The sequence below is a fragment of the Cydia pomonella genome, chromosome 21 (assembly GCF_033807575.1).
Source record: "Cydia pomonella isolate Wapato2018A chromosome 21, ilCydPomo1, whole genome shotgun sequence".
Taxonomy (NCBI): Eukaryota; Metazoa; Arthropoda; class Insecta; order Lepidoptera; family Tortricidae; genus Cydia; species Cydia pomonella.
Window position 1 is genome coordinate 4,957,367 of NC_084723.1, and position 19,437 is coordinate 4,976,803.

Consider the following 19,437-nt stretch of genomic DNA (forward strand, 5'->3'; position numbering starts at 1 on the left):
TAAAAGCATTATCAGTGCCAGTTTTACTATAACATTATTTTTTTATGTACAAATACATTCAAAAAATTAGAAAAATAAATAGTTTTTTTTGGCGTAATTTAATTAAAACACTTATAAAAAAATCCTTCTTTTGGCTTCAAAAGTCCGTGTTAAAATCTTTCGGTTTCCTCATGTAACAAACACCCATACTACCATGTAAACATTATATATTTTAAAACTAAAAACCTACTAAATTACAAAATTAGAATAAAATGTCACCCAAAATAATATTTTAAAAATTAAACTAGCTTTTTAAAGTTCAGTTGCCTTTTTTTTAGACCTTCGTAAATACAATGCGCTGGTTCAGGTGCCGCTAATACTTTTGTTGGCGCCTCGGACATTCAACACCCTTGATGAAAACAGATGGAAACTAAAAATAAAATAGATAAAATAAAGGCCCTACACTATAAAATACAAAATCTTTCTTGTCAAATAAATTTCCGTGTTCACAAATCAACGGCAAAATCAAGTCTCTCTGACATTTTCTTCTTTTCGTTTTTATTCCAATTTCAAAATCTTGTCTCCAAAGCGCATGCCCCAAACTTTCCCCGAACGAGATATATATATATGATAAAACCGGCCAAGAGCATGTCGGGCCACGCTCAGTGTAGGGTTTCGTAGTTACTTTTCCGTCACAATAAGCTAAACTGGAGCTTAAAGTATAGTAAATTGTTAACCAAGGGATGAAACGGTACCTTTCACCCGAGTTAAACAAATAAGCAAATTTGCATAATCAGTACCTAATTAAAGTATAAGTTTTTTTACTATGAAGGGAAAACTTTTTGCGATAACTCAAAAACAGCTAAACTGATCATGTTCGCTATAGTTTTCATTTAATGTCTTTCTTAAGCTCTACTTCCACGATTTTTTCATATTTTTTGGACCTATGGTTCAAAAGTTAGAGGGGGAGACACATTTTTTTTTTCTTTCGGAGCGATTATCTCCTAATATATTCACTTTATCAAAAAATGTTTCCTGAAAACCCCTATTAGTTTTGAAAGACCTTTCCAACGATACCCCACACTCTAGGGTTAGAGCGAAAAAAATAATTCACCCCCACTTTACGTTTTTTCACCCTAAAAAAAATATTTTTTATGATTTTATTGTACGACTTTATCGGCTTTATTGATTTATGTATCCATGCCAAATTTCAGCTTTCTAGCACTAACGACCACGGAGCAAAGCCTCGGACAGACAGACAGACAGACAGACAGAACCCTAATAAAAATGATGTTAATGAAAAGGATGACAAATGTGTCGAACGAAACAATTTTGAGGATGCGTTCCGAAATATTTATGATATTAATAAAAACTAAACAAAACTTGAAATTAGAACGTACATATATTATTTTATTTCCTTTTTATAAGAAAAAAGTATTAGTCGTAGTTTGCATTTACAAAATTTAATACTCAATACTCAATATTTTATTGCAAATTCACAAAGTAGTTGTACAGCTGGTAAACTACACTTCGCAGCCTATAGGCCTGAAATTAACCCTTAAACGCATGCTTTTTTTCCTTTTGCCTGAAATTAATATATGTGTTACATAATTGTTTACTGATTCTGGGAAACATAATAAAAAATATTAAACATCGATTTTCACTGCTAAATCGGTGTTAGAATTTACATAGGCTAAATCATATTTATGTAAATATATAAATTTCAGTAGGAGATATATGTAAAATCTTACAACTATCATAAAGGTAATTTGTGATTAACTGATATACCTATGATAAAGGTTTTAAATATAAAATAATTGCAAACCCCGGAAAAAACCACCTAAATCACATACTAAAAATCACCAACTTTTCCAGATTTTTCCAAACTTTCTGCCATTTCGTCTTAACACTAATGTATTTTTTTAAACTAAAATACTGTGCTAATTTGAATAAAACATCTGATTGTGTATTAATTTACAATCAAAATAATTATACAGGAATAAATCAATTTTATCTAATTATGCATAAAATTTTATATTTTTTGTTATGTAGGCTATGCAGTCTACACACATCACTAGCATAATGACTAGCTAGATGTATGCACATCACTATGCAGTTAAGGGTTAAAACGGTTTTTTGAAAAACAGCAGTAAGTATTAGATGTTTATTGTTTTTATTAAAACTGAATGCAACACAAAGGTTAAAAGTAAATAAAGTAAAGACGTTACCGAAAACCTAAAGTTTTGTTTTGACAAACTTGCAAATCATAAAAATATGCGCACAAATTTTCATCAGAAAAAGAATACGAGTTCCTAAAACATATTTATGGAATTCGTGTAAAGAAACACAGATATGTGGTAAACAAAACACGGAAGTGGTTACTTAGGTGTTTCAAATTCTTCCACTATAAGGTCAAAGGACTTTGTAAATCATAACAGAACATTTCGTTTTCTTATTTTGATCCTTCGAAGCCTTCGGTCATTGACTGTCAGAATTTACACCTAAGCGATAATGATATTTCTTTCTCTGTCGCGCATAACTGTACTGAGTCACTCAGTGGCGTAAGACAGAGACGGGAGATCCAACGGTACTTTTTATTTTCTTGTAAGAGGATTTTCAACTGTGTATTCTTAACCGCTCGCGCACATGATCACGCGCACTCGACTTTGATCTCGCGATCTATAATAAATATAATGTAATATAAAACCGTGCGTATACTGGTTTTGCTTCTGTTGACTTCGTAAGGGTTTAGAATATCATTGGGTAGAAAACGAGCGTGTCACAAGTGAGACTGAGACAACTATAGCGGCCTTAGACGAAAAAGGAAGACCGGCCGATGCCGACGTTCGCATTCGAAAAATTCAAATTTCGAATTTATCGTTCCTTTACTATTTCAGTTTATAACCTGCCAGTGTTTTGTGTGTTATTTTTATTATGGCAACACTTTATTTTTAACGAGTAAGCAGTGAGTACGTGTTGCAATTCCTACCGGTGTTCGTTGAGTCATGCAATTTTAGTGGCGTTTTATCGTAAATTGTGATAATTATTATAAGAGATAGTACGTTCCTAATAATTATCGACAGTAGCATTGTTGTTGTGTTAGCTGGACGAGCTATTCAAGATTACATCGATAATTTTTAAAACAAAAGAGAATTTGAAGGTGAGTTATTTTGTTTTGACAGTTTTTTTTTAATTTAAGAATTATTATTTTCCGTCTCCCGGATTAATAAAGTATAGTCTGGCAAATCTATTTGTCAATGGCGGTAGAAAAAACATCCTACGTAGTAACGTACGTATTCATCCTTTTTTTTTGGTCATACTAAATACTAGCCTAAGAAAAAGACAGTAAGTAGGTAGATATGTTTTTTCTGTCTCTGCTCCAGTGACAAGCGACCCTAGCTAAACTATATAATTACAAATTACAACCTCGTATTTGTTTATAGATATTTTACTTAGAGGGATGCTTTATTTTCAAACTTGATGTTTATGAAACTTGGAACATTTTTATGGTACGGAAATGGAGTTGCAGGCGTCCATAGGCTACGGTGACTGCTTACCATCAGGCGGACCGTATGCTTATTTGCCACCGATATGGTATAAAAAAAATCTTTGCCCTTACAAATTTGAAACAATAATTATTACTTTTATTATTTATTGTGTACTACTAAAGAAAAGTTCATATTACAAAGACAGGACTTAAATGAGTAGGTAACAACGGGCAGGGTAACATATTATTTTCAAATAAGTACCATAAAATTTGATGACCTATCGTTTACATTGCAATTTTATATTCAATTTATATACAGTAGGTTTAGTTACCGGTTATTTGTTGCTGTGTCGTTCACAATAATATTTTAGCATAATAACATTTTCTTTCATTTTACATTTAGCTATTTTAAGCCGTGTAATACACGCTATCTCGAAGAATAAACCTAGCTACCTAAATAGTCTTGGAACTCTTGGAGGATTTAACAACTGGAGTCGCCTTTAGGACCTTGACCCCTCTGTCGAAAACCTCGGCCAATGGTCATACGTATTGGATGGACTGACGTTTATATCAGACATGGCTATTTGTACGTTACGTACAATTAGCCATGCATTTGACGTGCTAGGGTTTCTTATTTAATCCTAAGTTTAGGAGGCTACACTTACTTAGTCGTGCATTTTTTTTATCCAAATGCTAGCAATAATTCCCAAAAAAACTTGAAAATGCGGAAAAAACTAAAATATCAAAACGTCCTGAAAAAAACGATTTGATTTTTTCGAGAATTTTCAAGTTCCAGTTGTTAAATTCTCCAAGTAAATATTATAATTAATCCATAATTAACAAGGAATTTAAAAACTCTGAAGTCCAAAATTAGGTCTAAGTAATTTCATTGATCGAAAAAATTTATGAGACAAACAATAATGCTACTTATGTTTTAGGTTTAGTTTTAGTTGTGTTATCATAATTTTATATATAATATATTGTTTCCTTTTCTGTTTAAATATAATTTAGAAGTCATAATGCTACTTTGTTTTTATGAAAGTTGAAATTTCGTTGAAACTTGAAACAGATTGTAGGTATTTTTGTAATAGGGTTGTTTCCAATTTTTTGAAACGCTTGTATTATGTTCTATATTAACTAAAAGTTGCCCTAAAATTCAACTTTTATACCAAAAACGGCTTTAAATATGTTAAATTAACAAAATATATTTTGACATATGCTTTGGCGCCCAAAACGCTCTTTGAAAATTGTGTGACGTCACAGCTTACGGTTTGACACATAACTACATACACACGTAGAAGATACAAACTGTCAACTGACATTTGTCATTTGTTGTTTACCGCCTAACTGTCAACAGTGTCAATCCGAGAGTTGTGACGTCATCAGAATCTTCAATGACGTTTTACACATGTAGAAGATACAAACTGTCAACTGACATTTGTCATTTGTTGTTTACCGCCTAACTGTCAACAGTGTCAATCCGAGAGTTGTGACGTCATCAGAATCTTCAATGACGTTTTACACATGTAGAAGATACAAACTGTCAACTGACATTTGTCATTTGTTGTTTACCGCCTAACTGTCAACAGTGTCAATCCGAGAGTTGTGACGTCATCAGAATCTTCAATGACGTTTCGAGTTTGGTCACGTGACGTGTGCCAAAAGATATTTTGAATTCAATATTTACAAAAATATGGTCATTACAGGTCCCCTAAAAGTAGTTTAACATGTTCTTATAAGCCAAAAGGATTTATTGGGATACAATTCTGCCCTAAGATTTGTAGATGGAAACAACCCTATTGACATTGGGCGGCACGAAGTTAAGTAGATATCTCTTGTTTGTTAGGTACAATTACAGATGTTTGAATACTTATTTTCTTACATATCACATCTTTATAACAATAAATATACTGCTTAGAATTTCTAAGCATTTCTAAATTAGAAATAAGGAAAAAGTGGAATAACTCACTCCCTCAGGCGAGACAGTTTTTTAACTTATTCGCTTAATTAATAAGCATTGTGGTACCTACCGTTTGCAGACATTTCTACTTAATACAAAAATAATGAGCAACAATACTATTTGGGTTTCGTGTTTTGAATATCGTCTTTATCCTGAGTGCTATAGTACTTTTAAAACTCGATGGATAGGGTGACAGACGTCATCTCCATATGATTTACAATCTAATAACTCAAAATCTCGCAAAATTGTAGTGAACTGACACAAACTTGTCAACGTACCCATCGAGTTTGCAAAGTACTCTAGAACATCGTTTTTTTTATCGGACTCTCTAATCGCTCGAATATGCAATTAAACGACAGAGGGGCAGGTAACGAAATTTCGTTTTACGATATTTCAAGTAGACCCTCTGAGGGCCTACCGCGAAAATTGAAATTCGCAAATTGCGGGGATCTTTTTCTTTTACTCAATGAAGGCGTAATTAGAGTGACAGAAAAAGAAGCCCGCAATTTGCGAACTTTGATTTTCACTGTAACCCAGAGCTCAGAGCCTCGGGCCCCTCGGACCTTTACGTTTCATTTCATTTCATACTAACTCTTCTACATAAGTAGATATACCAGATCTTTTAATTCATTCTTAACTTAATATCCATACATCAATTCCATAATAATTGGCAACAACATGTACGTATGTTTGCTCAGTTGTGTCAAATAATTACGTATCCATATTTCATAAGTGGATTCGTTTACTTAGCGGAGACAAATTTAAATAAGTGGGCAAGGGCATTCTTTGTCATAGGTATTTATATTTTAATCTTGTCAAATAATCGTTTAAATCGAAAGTGACATTGACTTTGTACGCAAACTACTGTAACCGACTATCTGTACCTCTAGTGTAAATTTAATCGACATCATAACGTGACGAACGCGTTTGCGTTAAGTCTCATTTTGTATAGGATTTTGAGTTTCCAAAACGTCCCGCTTGGCGCGCTCTTAATCACATACAAAATGAGACTAAACGCAAACGCGTACGTCACGTTTCGAAATCGAATTTATTTACACTAGGGGTACTGATTTTGATTTTCATCTTCAAGCCTCAATAATATTTTTTATACAATAATTATCTTCACTTCTAATAACACTTTAGCAAAGCACTGAAAGAAATATTTGGATAACAGTAACAAAATATTCTGTTACTATAGTCTGTATCTTTTTTTAATCTTATTTATTTTATAAGCCATACATCTTATGAGTAATCTGTATCTTTAGGTACCGTAAAACCACCGAACTATAGTCCAAAGCTCCCAACTATGGTCCACAAATAAACTCAATTTTTCTCGTTCAGGTGTGTATTTTACTATATTTTTGTAGTTCTAAGGCAAAGTATGTTTATAAATGGAAGGTAAAACTAGGAGTAAACCACAAGGAACATTGGTATAGATACTTAATTTCCTTTTGAACTTGTGGACCATAGTTGCAGTATTGGACTAGAGTTGGGTAGTTTTACGGTAGTTAAATAAATGTAAACAATATGTGTTTTTCACATTTTCGGGTACTTGAAACATTTATCAGTTAACCAAATAGAAAACTACATGGATCTGTTCCTTCATCATTCTGGCTTTAACCTGTTTCATTTAATCGTGTAATCTTTTCATACCTTCAAATGGCTAAATATTCGATATCGTTTTAGATTCTTTACTACGGCGAAGTAATAGAAAATTAAAAACTAAGTTAATATTAATTAATTCAATCATCCCCATTCTTATATCCCTATTTAATTTAGATTGCAGCAGTTGTGCCAATTATGATAATTTAAAACAAATTAGCGATTAAGTAAGTAATATTCGTTAAATAGTATTTCTACGTAGTAAGATAAATTTGAATAAACAGTAGTTGTAATAAAATAACGCCAAACAATATTAATTAATAGTACTAAAGTTTAGTTGAATCGTTGTCAAAACAAGGGTACACCGATTTGTTATCATTCTTTTAAATACCTAAAGATACAGACTATAGGTATGTAGTACACTCTCTGTCACACTTGTACATTCGTACGTAAGTGTGACAGGGAGGCAACACGTCGAACGTGGTTCGCGGTAGGCCCTCAGATTTCAAAGTGTATCTAAGTTTAGTAAGTTTGAATTGGCCTCTCGGTATCTACAGTTGCCATCAGATATATCGGAGCGGTTGATTAGCTCAAAAATATCTGAACACGCACTCTAACGCCTTGACAATAGAGAGGCGAGTTCAGATATGGCGACTGTAGATACCTAAAATTGGCAGCATATACCCAGTTTACCTAGTGTTACGACTTACGACAGTAGAGTGATAGGGACAGTCAAATACGTACCACTTGGTACTGGAAGCCCTACCGCAAAAATCGAAAATTCGTTATTTGTATTTGTATTTCTATTGCTCGAATATGCAAGAGCGAGAGGCAGATAACGAAATTTAGATTTTCGCGGTAGACCCTCTGGTACCAAGTACCAGTAGTAGTATAATTCGAGTACTTGCTTTAATATAATAATCATAACTAGATTTGCATACAAAACGCGACTCCTATAGATGCGTGCCGGTATGTAAGGTTGGCAGCACACAGAGTTACTACAGTAGGTTCTAGGCATTCTGGGCACGATCAGTAGTAGGAAGTCACGATTTAAGTCTTGGCTTTTCTGACTAATCGGCTTTTTCAACTGAACTGAGGAATACATTTTGATTATTATCCCAGTTATTTGCTATAGATTCCAAATCAGACAAGAAAATCGAAAAAGTCTAGAAAAAAACATAAGTTAAACGTTCCAGTATTTCGCAGGCTAATTCTAATAAAATAACAAACACCTTTTATCCCCTATTACTGCGGATTAGAGTTGAAGGCAGTAAAAATGTTTTTAAACTGTTGAGCATTAGCACATAGCACATACACGTTAAGAAACATGATTCCGAGTCTTTTCTCTTGAATTCGTTAATATTATTACTCAACTGCAGCTGTCCGTAACGCGATGGGCAGAATCTGAACAACGCATTTATTTATATCGATTATCTCCAAGCATTCTTATGGCAGTATAGTTGAATTAAAGGAATCTGTTTGTCCTAATTTCAATCAATATGTAGATATTTTAAACAAAACATTTTAACCCTTTTCCAGGCCGCGCTAATCTACAAGGATTTCCCAAATAAAGAAATATTTTCCAATTAAACCAGCTTGGATGATTGATTTGAAGGCAAGTCTCATTTTCCGAAAGTGCAATCTAATTTGTAACTTAAATCGGAATACTAAAGATGAAATTCTATTGGCGCGTATGTGGTCGATGAATCGTAGGGCCAAGCTAAGTCTCGCTTACACCTGATATAGCAAAAATATAATGTAATATTAAAATTATGTATCTTGTAAGACACGTTGCCAAGAAAAAGTTAACCGGTTGAAAATAATTATCTCTAAATATTGTAGAGGTATATTAATAAAATATTCTGACTAGCAACAATAAGAACGGCCTCTTACCTCTTACCGACTAACTTATATTCTTATTATCAAATAAAATAAATAAATAAATTTTATAGCACATTATTACACAAATTGACCACAGTAAGCTCAACAAGGCTTGTGTTGAGGGTACTTAGACAACGATATATTTATATAATATATAAATACTTAAATACATAGAAAACACCCATGACTCAGGAACAAATATGAAATATCCATGCTCATCACACGAATAAAGTGCCCTTACCAGGATTTGAACCCGGGACCATCGGCTTCATAGGCAGGGTCACTATCCACTAAGCCAGACAGGTCGTCATTCAAATCATAATACATATTCCGACTGCACCAAACCTGTCTACTATGACCAAGATCAGGTGCAAGGTCATCGACCCCGTGACATCACACGCCGGTACCGCTACCTTTACGTCAGGGCGTTTACTCACGACACGCCAATTTTAACCTTAATGTTAATAACTTACGGTTGATTTTAGATTGGGTTGACAACATTGTGATTTGATGACTTGAGGAATCTTGCGTAGATTTTTTGCAATTTGCGTGCTAATGCTGTAGTTTTGTATTATTTAATATAGTGATGTTGGAGAGACATTTAAGTCATGATGTATATTTAAGTTTATATTTCTTAAATTACGGTGACATTTCAGACATTCGTCCGCCATATTGTCATTTTGACAGGTTCTTAGGCATTCAGCCACGATTGAAAATTGTGTAAAAATATTTTAAACGGCTATTAAATTAAAAAAATTAAATATTAATAAACATACACAAAAAAATAAACGACAGTATTTTAAAAGTAAAACTCATTTATACCTACTTGAAAAAAACAGGTATGCCCAATATGCCCATGGCTTTAATAACATTTAAAAATGCCCGTGGGCATGATGTAGCTCATTTCATCTCAGTATGCTGGCATACAATAACACCGTTTACGAGCAAGTGTGATGAAATAGTTATTTACGTCACAAGCGCAGAAAATAGGAAATTCGCAACGAGTGGTGATAAATTAAAACACGACCGCGTGCTTTAAATCGACCTGAGTTGCGAATTACCTATTCGCACGTGTATCGTACAACGTTTTACAGTACATATGGCTCTTTAAAGTTTCGACATATGCACGGAAAGGGCTCATTCCCGCACGCGTGCGGGAAAGTAGCACCATATGTACTGTTAATAAAATTATGACACTGCTAAAAACCATACAATGTACAACACATACATTCTATTGAAAGCGCAAAAATTATTAAAATATTTGATCTACGTAAGGAACTTCCTAAAACTGTACAGTAGTACACAGCGTAATTATTTTATGGAAAACTTACTTTGAATGAAGGTCAGTTGACAATGCTCGATTTGACCACCCTCCATGACGGTAGAAAGTATGGGAACTCACATTCTTTGTTAGTATCAAACACGGTACTGTACCTACTAATTCGTTCAAGTACTCTTTATCAGACGTGAATACAATTTGTTACCTATGGGGACCTTTGAGTCAGGTACGATCCAGGGGGGATTATTTTAGATTTAGTTTTATAGTTTATAGATTAAATATTATTTTATATATAATTAATTTTAACGTTTTTATTTGTAATTATTTTCTAAATAGGATATGTACTACGAATTTTTATTCTAATAATTTCGTAAATCTGTTCACATTGTAATTGTAATTTGTAATTTTTTATACTCATTTTCAATGTTTATTTTAATTTTGAATAGGTCCAATGTACATAATTTAAATTATTAAGTAATTATCTTAAATTATAACTGATATTATAAAACATTTGTTACCTACTGTTAAACTAAATACACTAATCATCATTAAAATAGGACATTTCATCACCCTTGCTCGAAAAAGATCTTATTTCAAGGCCTATATTGTTCCCGCGGGAAAGGATATGAAAAATAAAATATAACTCCCTATAGCTCTTTTTTATTCTGTCACTAATCATATGAACCATGTGGGTTTACTTTTAAAATAATGAAGTTTATAATTTAATATTTTTGTTTATTTTTTAAATTATTTAATTCGATTAATTTAACAGAATGTGGCTAGGCTAACCTGTCAAAAAATTACAATATGGCGAACGAATGTTTGATATGTCACTGTATTTAAGAATTATTTCCCTTAAAATTTAGTTTTTTCTTCCCAAGTGTGATAAAAAACATTGTGTGTAACTCCGGAGGTAAGAATATTGCAAACTCGGGTCTTTAATTCCATCCAGTATCTCCAGTACCACCCTCGTATCCAAAATTTCACTTACCTGGGGTCGTTGCACAATGTACTATAATTAAAAAAAAAATAGCCACAACCGAATACAGAACCTCTTCCTTCTATGAAATTGAAGTCAGTTAAAAACAAACATAACTTTGGAAACACTACGACGCCGCCATTGCTCATCTGTCAGTCCTTGCCGCGCTAAAGTGGTGTGACCATATCCAATACCAATTCCTCGTCATCTGTTATCACTACATATTTTAAAAGTGTGAATAACACAATATTGAACTACTCTACGTTATTATACTTATAGTGAAAAACTCCTATCTAATGTTACCCGACTCCCGAGTACCTACTCATCACTGATGTATGTATATGCTTTCCTACTTACGTTTCTCCTGTACATTTCTTAGTAATTTTTTTATCTAGAATTTTGCCAAGACACAAAACAAAATAAGATGTCCTTTATTTGCATAATAGATATAATACAGAAGTACTATATTAATTGTACAAATACTAAACTAAATTAATTACTAGCTTATATCTAAAATAGGCCCTTGAGGCATTGTACCAAGGATGCTGGCGGCATTTCTTCGTTGTATCGCAATGCTGATATGTTGCGGGAGGAAGCCGCCAGCTGGCGGCTTCGGTGATAAAGATGCGTTGTCTGTTTTTTGTCGAACATAGATTAAAGTTTTTGTTTATTTTACTCATCGTGAAAAGAATGTCTTTTGTTATTTCTTACTTAGCTGAGTCAATGTTTTTCCAGTGGCTCGTATTTCATTCCTAACGAAATAACTTAAGAACCCTTAGATAAGACTGTAAAAGGTCATGTCCAAAAATAGATTATTATTGGAATTCTACAGGTAATCTGATATAAAATCCTTATTGAGGAAAATTCTAGTTAACATGTTATTCAATTCTGTTTTCAATATATAGAAAATAATTAAATATATTTAAAAAGCGAAAATAAAGGTAGATTAATTTAGGGTGGGTATTTCTAAAGATGTTGTCAGACCAGGCTGGAGACATTAGACCCAGTTTAATGGCGTAAATAAAAGAATTTAAAATTACTCTATTTAAGTATTTGTCAAAAAGAATAGCAGACGCTACTGGTGATCGTAGAGCTGGCAGCTTCTTCGCACAAAGAATTAGTATTGCGATACAGCGAGGAAATGCTGCCAGCATCTACGGCACCATGCCGCAGGGGATAGTTTTTAGTAGATTATTTTAAGATTAGTTTATTTATTTTTAGGTTTAGCTTTTAAGTTTTATGTCAGTTATAAAATTTAATTTTAATTAAGTAATTAAAGATCTAAAAGGATCATTGGGATCTACATGGTGGCCAAAAAATATGTGCATTCCCGTTGCCAGGGAGGTTTTGGGCTTATACTGAGCAACTTTTACTATGGGACCAACCCCGAAATCATACCTACCAAATTATCAATATCATACATAAATTACCAATATCAATATCATACACAAATTATCAATATCAATACATACTTACCAAATTTTCAACTTAATAATAGGTCGAATCCAATATCAATAGTTTTAGAGCAAATAAGCTGTAACACACAGATACACAAGTGATCCATAACGGTTCCGTTTTTTTTTTTCTTTTGAGGTACGGAACCCTAAAATTATTAAACAGCGTCACATGCAATGAAAGCAGATTTCCTTTTTATGAAATCTCTAGAATTTCAGTGTGATGGACCATATCAAATCTTTTATTCATGTTACATACCGAGTTTTTCAGCTAAGTTCTTACTTTGATGTCACTTTTTCTCAATATCTAAGTGGATACGTGAGCATTGTTTCTGATAAGTTCGAAAAAGGAATACATAATGGGATAGGAAGGGATATTTTGTTATTCTAAAGAAATAGCGAGAAACTGAATTGTATAAAATTTCGCAATGCTAATAAATTAAGCGATGAAAGGAATCGGTACCTTTTTTGGGTACCGTACCCACCCAGAGAAAAACGGGACTCTATTACTAAGACTCCGCTGTCCGTCCGTCTGTCACCAGGCTGTATCTCATAAACCGTGATAGTTTGATAGTTATAATATTCACAAATGATGTATTTCTGATGCCGCTATATAACAACAAATATTAAAAAATACGGAACCGTCGGTGGGCGAGTACGTCTCGCACTAACTAGTCCGGTTTTTGTATATGATTTCTAATGAATAACGTATTAATCATATCGTAACCTCAAGGACCTAATTTAAAAAGAGAATATGTTTTTCCACTTCTAAATATTTTCCATTCTACATGATTTTTTAGTATGTTATTTATTGACACAATGACAAACTAGGTTTATAGGTTTTCCTTTATTTCAAAATTTGCAATACAAAAAAATTATAATTATAATTACCTACAAACCTAGAATATGTTACGGTTACGCTGAAGCGATCGACATCAAAATCAAAGTGATTTGTTATTATTGTCCCGAAATGGAATTTCATAGAAAAAGTACCTTAATTCGAGCAATTCGCAGAAGGTTCAAAAGGTTGGGTCAAAAGTTAACTCTTCACAGACTTTGCAGTGACAGACTGTGAAACTATCAAGAGTAATTGGACATGTCATAAGATGTCCAATTAATTTTGATAGTTTCGGGCGTGACATCATCACTTATCACAAAAAAAAAAAACTTCTTTTTGGAGTAGAGAGAGAGAGTTAGAGAGAGAGAGAGAGAGAGAGCTAAATATCGAGTGCTTAATCGCCATATTTTTAACAATTTAACGTTTAAAGTATCACTTCCACACGCCGCCGCCGTCTGTGTGAGTTTAGCTTGGTTCAACTCTACTTTAATTTCTGTTAACATTAAAGTTTCAATTAAGTGTCGTATCACGTACCTATATATGAGAAGTTTACTTTAATGACGTAATTAAAAGTGTTACCGTCGTGGACAATTAGGTACCTACCATGTAGCCCGTCGCGGCAGCTATGCGGACTGATTACTACCATAGACTTACCACACTCCTCGGGTGTAATTTTTTTTTTTTAATTAATATAATAGGACTTTATTACACAAATTGACTAAGTCCCACAGTAAGCTCAATAAGGCTTGTGTTGAGGGTACTTAGACAACGATATATATAATATATAAATATTTATAAATACTTAAATACATAGAAAACACCCATGACTCAGGAACAAATATCCATGCTCATCACACGAATACATGCCCTTACCAGGATTTGAACCCGGGACCATCAGCTTCGTAGGCAGGGTCACTACCCACTAGGCCAGACCGGTCGTCAAAGTTATAAGTACACACTGCTGCAAGTAAGCACACTGACATAAATGTACTAGACAGGCTATCGGAACAAATTGTGTCCACCATTTTTGGCGTTTGACGTCTGTCACTAAGCTAAAGAATAAACAAAGCTAGCCAGAGGCGAAACTGTTATGACAACTGTACATTTTCTACCTACATACGCACTGTAAAGAACCGAGATAAAATGCATTTATTTTCTTACAAGTGTATTGAAACTGTTTTAGATATATGACATGGACGACTTTAAAATTTATAAAAATAGTCATAAAACTCTTTCTATTTGACTCTCGTACTCGTAGCAATTTTGATCAAATCGCGCTTATAGCATAAAATACTCTTAAAATATAAGAAAAACACTACACAAAATGATGAGATTATAGTATTTTATGCAACAGTTGTATAAGAAGGGTCAAAAAAGGCGAGTGGCGTGAGTTACAATGTGAGCCGGAGCCGAAGGCGTAGGCGAACATTGTAAAGGAATACGCCACGAGCATTTTTTGACCTACTTATACAACGTTGCATACAATATTTTTCCTACGACTCAACAAAAATAAATCTTAATTTAGGTAAACAAAGCAAAAGTATATAGCCAAGACGCGCGAGCATACCTTGCTACGCGCCCGGCCCGCCCCGGGCCGCGGCCGGCCGGTCAGCGACACCTCGTAACTCATGAGGCCCTGGTACTTGCTACTTGCTAAATTAAATTTTTGGACAGTTTTTTCTCAATTTTGACCACCGTAGCCTACGGGGACTAACGAGCAACGCTAAGCGGTCTTCGTAGTCTATGGGTGTTGCTATATTACGGGTGTCACATGCGTGTTTCTGACTTATGAAGTAATTATTTTTACTATGCAACCAAATGAATATTTTGTATGTTGGCAGCAATGCACTTAGTTTAAAACTGTATTCGTTTTGGTTTTGTTAGGTTGGTAGCCATTAATCGCAGTAACGTTATAGCGATTAAAAGCACAAGAGCTTTTATGAGGAATAGACAATATAGACTTTTCTTGAAACCTTTTATGTATGTTCTTATATTCGTGTTAATGAATGCATAAATGACGGATAAGAGTAGAGGAGTAGGAAAAGAGTAATATATCATCATTGTGTATATATTCTGCACACAATAAGGTAGGTAATAATTAGTACCTACTTATTCCATCTGCGAAATGTAATCTATGCGCCAAAGAAAATGGCGTACCACCGCGAGTGTTTAAAGTGACGTTTCAAAATAAATTAAATGAGCTTAAAACAAGAGTTTTTTCGCAGTAGATTCTTATTATATTGCTTTTATTATGTTTCTTGATATTATTAGAATACATTTTCATAACGCACAAAGGCTTTTTAATTATTATTTTTTTAATTTTCGTTACATGCGTGGCATCTCGCCAGTAGTCGGAGAGGTACTAAACGCAATGAAGTGCCGGCACTTCATTAAGGTGCGGAAACAATTTGTTAGAGGTGCCGACTCTAGTACTATACCTCAATGAGTAAGCGTGGTGCCTGCAAAAAAGGGACGGACCTATAGTTTTTTTGCTCACCAGGCGGCGCCACTCACTATCGAATCAGCTGAAACTATGCTTTCTATCTCTGCCTTAAGTTGCCATTTTATATATGTAAGTATAAATATATATTATATTGTAAAGCCTGACCAGTAATATATGATCATGTGCCATATAGCGGAATTTCATTGGAGCGAAACTTTTCATACTAAACTGAACTGTCACCCCATACAAGAGAATAACAGCGCCCTCTTGACAATGATCATATATTTCTGGTCGGGCTTTATATTTTTTATAGTTTATTAGATATTATATTAATACTTATTATGTAGTATGTGTGTTTGTGTTTAATAGTATCCATTTTTATCTCCTTGCACTACCTGTTGACTTTTGTATGAGTTCTAAATTTCCTGCTACCTAAAGGTTGTCTGGAAGAGATCGCTTTTTAGCGATTAGACCTGTTGTTACCTGGTTCTATTTTCCTTTAAAATTAATTTGTAGTTTTACATGTATGTAAAATGTGTAATTGTTGGTGCAAAAAAGAATATTTACTTACTTATTCACGTCTGAGCCTCTGAGGTCAATTTTCAATATTAGACATGAATTTAATTATTTTCTAATATACCTGTGTGTGATGCATTCATAACTAAATAATCTTTAGTATCGTGCAGCCCTTTTTAATGAGAAGCGATCTTGCCTTTGAGACAAAAAATGTCTAAAGCAGTTGCGTAGTAGCAGAGTGGTCGGTAGCTATTTATAGGTATAATTATATATATTTATTACTTTTGCATAATTAGGTATACGTTTAATCAGTACTAACTACGCCTTTAAATGCAAAAGACTTATTCATGCATTGAATTATGGTTTGTATTTTTTTCCAAGAATTCCACTTGTCCTAAACTCAGAACTCAAAACTTATTACGTAATAACTTTTCAATTAGTAGTTATCTAATTATATCTAACATTAATATTATTGTAAAAAACATTTCATTGGACAATTACGTGCCCTTCCTTCAAAATTTACTTGAAATGTACGGTCACGTTTAAAAATATCGATACGAAAAATGTGCCAAAAATATGTATACACTTCCTTAATATATGGGCAATAAAGACGTGTATACATATTCTTGGCACTTTTTTCGTATCGATATTTTCAGATGTGTACGGACTTACTCATAATGGCGTTTGAAAATACCCGCGCCACCACCGCCCCTAACGGCGAATTCGCTCGAGATAGTCCCCATTCTATACACGGTGATATTTAATCGGTGATCAGGAGTAAAAAACTATTAATTACCAAACTAAATATAATTCAATGCGCGAAATCTCATGCAATATACTTCAACATCTAATTAATCACAATTAATGATATCGTTAAAGTTAATTACCACTGGATACGTGTACAGTGTACACCCGTTTATTGAAGGGAACACTGTACGTCAAGTGTCTCCGCTTTAGCGGGAAATTTAGCAATTTGACAATTATTTATTTATTGTTACATACAAAATTTGTACAGCATTACAGTGAAAACTAAGGCACTATACAAATTAATTAATAGAAGACAACGTATATACAAGAAATAACAGGAACATAAAAAAAATCAAGTGACATCCAGAGTTTCACGATACATCTGACCTGTCCGACATATATTTGCTCAGGGAGTTGCAAAAATATCACTTTCTGGTGCCCATGACAGAAGCGAGTTCAAGAGCCTTAGTGCTCGCACGGCCTGAGAGTTTCTGTGCGCTACAGTCGTGTGGTTTTGACTGCCAAGAGATTGTAACGATTGTAAGTTCGTACAATGACAGCTTATTGCGCATAAAGTTTTTAATTTTTATGGTTGTTACTTTGGAAAAGAGGTTTTAAACTCTTTAGAATTAACCGTTGGTAGGGTGACAATTAATTTCAATTAAAATTTAACCCTTTACCAGGCCCCGAAGGACCAGCGTGTCTTAATACGTACTTTATATGCTGTTGCAACCGTATTGAACGCCTTGTAAAAAATGTATTTATGAACGTCGGAGATCTTCCTTTAAACCAGAAATAAAAATGTGGGTTAAGGTTATCCCATCGCCTGTCTAAGTAATGAACTGTCATACTAGATTTTGTCTTATTATATTCTTGATCAGGCCAAGGGATATATTCCACCCACATCTTATATCGGTTATAATAGTCAAGGTTTAACTCCAAATCTCCTACGAAACATTATATGAATCACTGAAAAAAAATCACTTACTTACGTGAGTTTTTATGACATGACAAGACAATTTACCGGGCCATGGGAAATATAGCTCCCACACAGTTAAACTCTAATAAGGCCATGGGATAATGTCAACCCACATCCTAATTCTGGTCATACACAATAATGCATGAATATTTAGCAATGTTTCCGATTATATTAGCTTTCAACACTCAAAATCTACAAAATATCAAAAAATTGTTCGACCTATGTACTTCTGTTTCATAGAAATTATGAAAAGTGTTCGAATTTATCCGTAGTTTACTGAAATTAGCGTTCAAGTTAATTTAAACGGCTGCCAAAGATATATTACGCAATTTAGAAGCGTGTTGTGAATGAAGATCATAAAATAATATTTTCAGGGATTGACAAAATATTTTGTAGGTGGTATGGAGTTAAAACCTGACTACGGTAACCGATATAAGATGTGGGTGAAATATATCCCTTGGCCTGGTAAAGGGTTAATTTCAACAAAAAATTAGGTATGATAAAAAAAGAACTAAGTTGTGTTAGTGCTACATTAATATGATCGCCACCAATTCCTGAATTCGAAAAATTGGTTCCTGATTATGGTCCTGTGGTCATATTTGTTAAATAAACTCCTTTTATTTTTAGACAAAATGAAGCTCTCCCTCCTCCTCCTCTGCGGCCTCCTGCCATTCATCAGGACAGAAGAAGAGAACCCATTCCTGGACCTTGCTTCCTCCTTCATCCAGAATATGGGGGATGGGGGTGATGGCATGGGGGCGCTCGGCAGCATTGTGGGCTCGCTGATGCAGGGGCAAGATGGAGGGAATGCCGGAGATGTTCTATCAGGTAAATTCTTATCAGTTCAGTTCTTTTTTATACCACGTCGATGGGAAACATGAATACGGCCCGCCTGATGGTAAGCAGATACCATAGCCTATGGACGCCTGCAACGCCAGTGTTGTAACATGCGCTTTACCGATCCTTTAAAAATCTTGTACTTACACTCCTTTGAAGAAACCTATACTGTAGCCCCGCAGTAAATCGCAGCAGGAGCTCATTCCACAGTGTTATTAAAAACAGAATGTCTTCCATCGAATTTATGATGATTTCGCTAATGTAAAAAGTGTGCTCGTACGTGGCTCGTTCGTAGAGCATGGCGTTGATTGGTTGTTGCTTTTAGTCAAGTGATAACTGGTCATTAAATTTAATATCCAAGATGGATTGCGGGTTTGAACAACAATAATGAGCAAAAAACTAAAAATCGCGAGACGACTTTACAATTTTGAAGTTTAAATTGATACAGTGGCCTAT

General features: G+C 34.0%; 1 protein-coding gene across 1 annotated transcript in view; it reads left to right on the top strand.

Annotated features, from left to right (window-relative positions):
- Window positions 1–2,611: 2,611 nt before the first annotated feature.
- The window catches only part of LOC133529456 (uncharacterized), a 45,107-nt gene continuing 28,281 nt past the window's right edge, over window positions 2,612–19,437 (top strand). Inside the window, exons 1-2 of the mRNA XM_061867167.1 lie at window positions 2,612–3,139; window positions 18,772–18,972. Of these exons, the coding sequence (XP_061723151.1) occupies window positions 18,777–18,972 (196 nt within the window). The 5' untranslated portion in view covers window positions 2,612–3,139; window positions 18,772–18,776. The remainder of the gene's footprint in view (window positions 3,140–18,771; window positions 18,973–19,437) is intronic.